The sequence below is a fragment of the Montipora capricornis genome, chromosome 12 (assembly GCF_036669925.1).
Source record: "Montipora capricornis isolate CH-2021 chromosome 12, ASM3666992v2, whole genome shotgun sequence".
NCBI classification, from domain to species: Eukaryota; Metazoa; Cnidaria; class Anthozoa; order Scleractinia; family Acroporidae; genus Montipora; species Montipora capricornis.
The window spans coordinates 28,573,741-28,575,951 of record NC_090894.1 but is presented as its reverse complement, the minus strand read 5'-3'; the positions used below and the strand labels follow the sequence as shown (position 1 = coordinate 28,575,951).

At 47.9% G+C, this 2,211-nt stretch overlaps 1 protein-coding gene across 1 annotated transcript; it reads right to left on the bottom strand.

The window, feature by feature from the left end:
• Positions 1 to 578: 578 nt before the first annotated feature.
• Positions 579 to 1,097, bottom strand: LOC138025608 (uncharacterized). The gene has a single exon (XM_068872793.1). It carries the CDS (start codon positions 1,095 to 1,097, stop codon positions 579 to 581), a length of 519 nt encoding a protein of 172 aa, XP_068728894.1.
• Between the last annotated feature and the right edge of the window lie 1,114 nt (positions 1,098 to 2,211).

The window sequence follows — 2,211 nt, the reverse complement described above, 5'->3', positions numbered from 1 at the left end:
AGGGTACAATCCATTTTCAAGCATATGTTTCTCTAGCTGGGTGGCAGCGGCAGATTCAGTGAGCTTCGAAACATATGCCAGGTTATTCACGGGGCGCAAGTTCGCCTTCGTCTGGTCCAAACCCGCCTTTTTCAGAAGAGGTGTAACTAAAGCTTCCTTCCACTTCTAAGGGAAATGACCCGACTGAAGCGAGGAGCGGTCAGTACAGGAGTCAGCTCGTCAAGGCACTGAGTGACCAGAGTAGTTGGCATCGGATCCAGTGGGTAAGACTTCTTGGCTGCGCGACAAATCAGACCTCTTGCCTCCTCTGGAGATAAGATGTTAAATTTCTCGAGCGAGACAGAACAGTTACCATTTTCGAGACCGTCATCGTCGACTGCACCCGAATTACCATCTAGGGCAGCATGCATCCGTGAGACTTTGTCAGCAAAGAAATCCGCAACTTCATTAGCCAGGGAGACAATATCAGAGCCAAGTTGCACAGTGAATGACCTCAGCTGGGATAGAAGAGATTTGGTAGCCCTGAACAACTTTGCCTGATTATCACTGTTGTTCATTATGAAGTCAGAAAAGTAGCATCACCTAGCCTGATTTAAAACCAGTGATGCGTAATTGTTTGTGCGCTTAAAAGCGACAAAGTGTTCGTGAACACCAGACCTTTTCCATTTGCGTTCAGCACGGCGTCTCTCCTTGATTGCCGCTTTAATGTCATCATTAAACCAAGGCATGCGCGGTCTGTTGGTGAAAGTGCGAGTGTGCAGGGGTGCATGCCGTTCAGTCAAGGATGCCAGAGTATCATCATATGCGTGTACTAATTCATCAAGGTCAACAGGAGTCCGGTCAGCCAATCTGGAGTTGATCAGATCACGTCTCAGCTCACCTGTGTCCACTGCTTGTAGTTTCCTGTACGTAACGGTCTTCATATGGACAGGTGGCTTAATCGAGTTCAGCCGACAGGTGACAACAGCGTGGTCTGAAAAGAAGCGGCCGATCGAAGGGATTCCATGTACCACAGTATCAGTCTCTCGCGTGATTATCAAGTCCAATGTGTGGCCGCGTTCGTGCGTAGGCCCGGTGACGAGCTGCTTCAGGTTCATTGACTCTAAGAGATCCAGAAAAAAAGCAGGCTCTGGGTCATTGGCGTCATCGACATGGATGTTGAAATCGTTGACAATCACAAGGGGCAGAGAGAATGGTGGATTCAAGGAAATGCCCGAATTCGGTTATAAACGTATTCACCGTAGCAGGGTGTGTCTCTGAGTAGGGCGGACGGTATATGTTGACAATTTCTCATACTTAATAACGCTCTCAAGGTATTCAAATGAAGGTTTCTCGCCACCGTGCACACGACTGACTGATAGGTTATCCATATAGAAGATAGCAAGACCACCGCCTTTTCGACCTATGCGAGGCTGGTCCAGCAGCGCGTAACAGGACGGGGTGGCCTGGTTCCTAGCCGCAACATCATCTGGTGTAAGCCAAATTTCGGTCAGACAAATGACATCAGATTTCATATCACAAACAAGCTCCAGGAGATCAGCACTTTTAGGTCCAACCGAACGCACGTTTACCAGGCTGAGAGTCATAGGCGTGTGCAGCTGGCCAAAGCTGTTTTGCTCCGGCTCTTAGTTTCTAGTGAATTTTTTGTGCTTTTTAATTTGTGAATAAAGTATTGTGAATAAAGGCTGTTTTCATGAAAAAAAAAAGGCTGTGTTATTGTGTTTAATTGGCTTTTTTGTTTATTTTTTGGGTCCTGTCCTAAGTACCTGCCGGGAGGGAACGGCGTGGACCCAACCCTAAATTGGGTGTGCGCCATGTCCTTTTCTTCGTACCCTAATGGTCTGTTGGCATACTTCCCTGAGGAAGTTTACCGTTACGTTGGCTTGTCGGTTGTCTTACCACAGTTGCTGGAGGCTGTTGACCAAGAAAAGCTCGTGGCTGTTCAGTTCCTGCGTGGTCCGGGTCTTGTTCGCTTGGCTTTTCAGGACACTGAATCTTGTGACGAAGTGATTCAGCGTGGCTTGTCTTTCGGTGAAACGCCTATTCGTGTTTCACATGCAGATGCGAAAGTTCGCTCCGTCCATCTTCGAGATCTTCCTGCAGAAGTATCGGACGATGATGTCTCCAGTTTGGTTAGTTCTTTTGGTGAAGTCCTTTCTGTTAAGCGTAGTACGTTCGATGGTTTTCCCACGCTCTACAATGGCAACCGTG

Coding starts and splice junctions, on each gene's coding strand:
- LOC138025608 (XM_068872793.1), bottom strand. CDS start 1,097: ATGAACCTGAAGCAGCTCGTCACCGGGCCTACGCACGAACGCGGCCAC.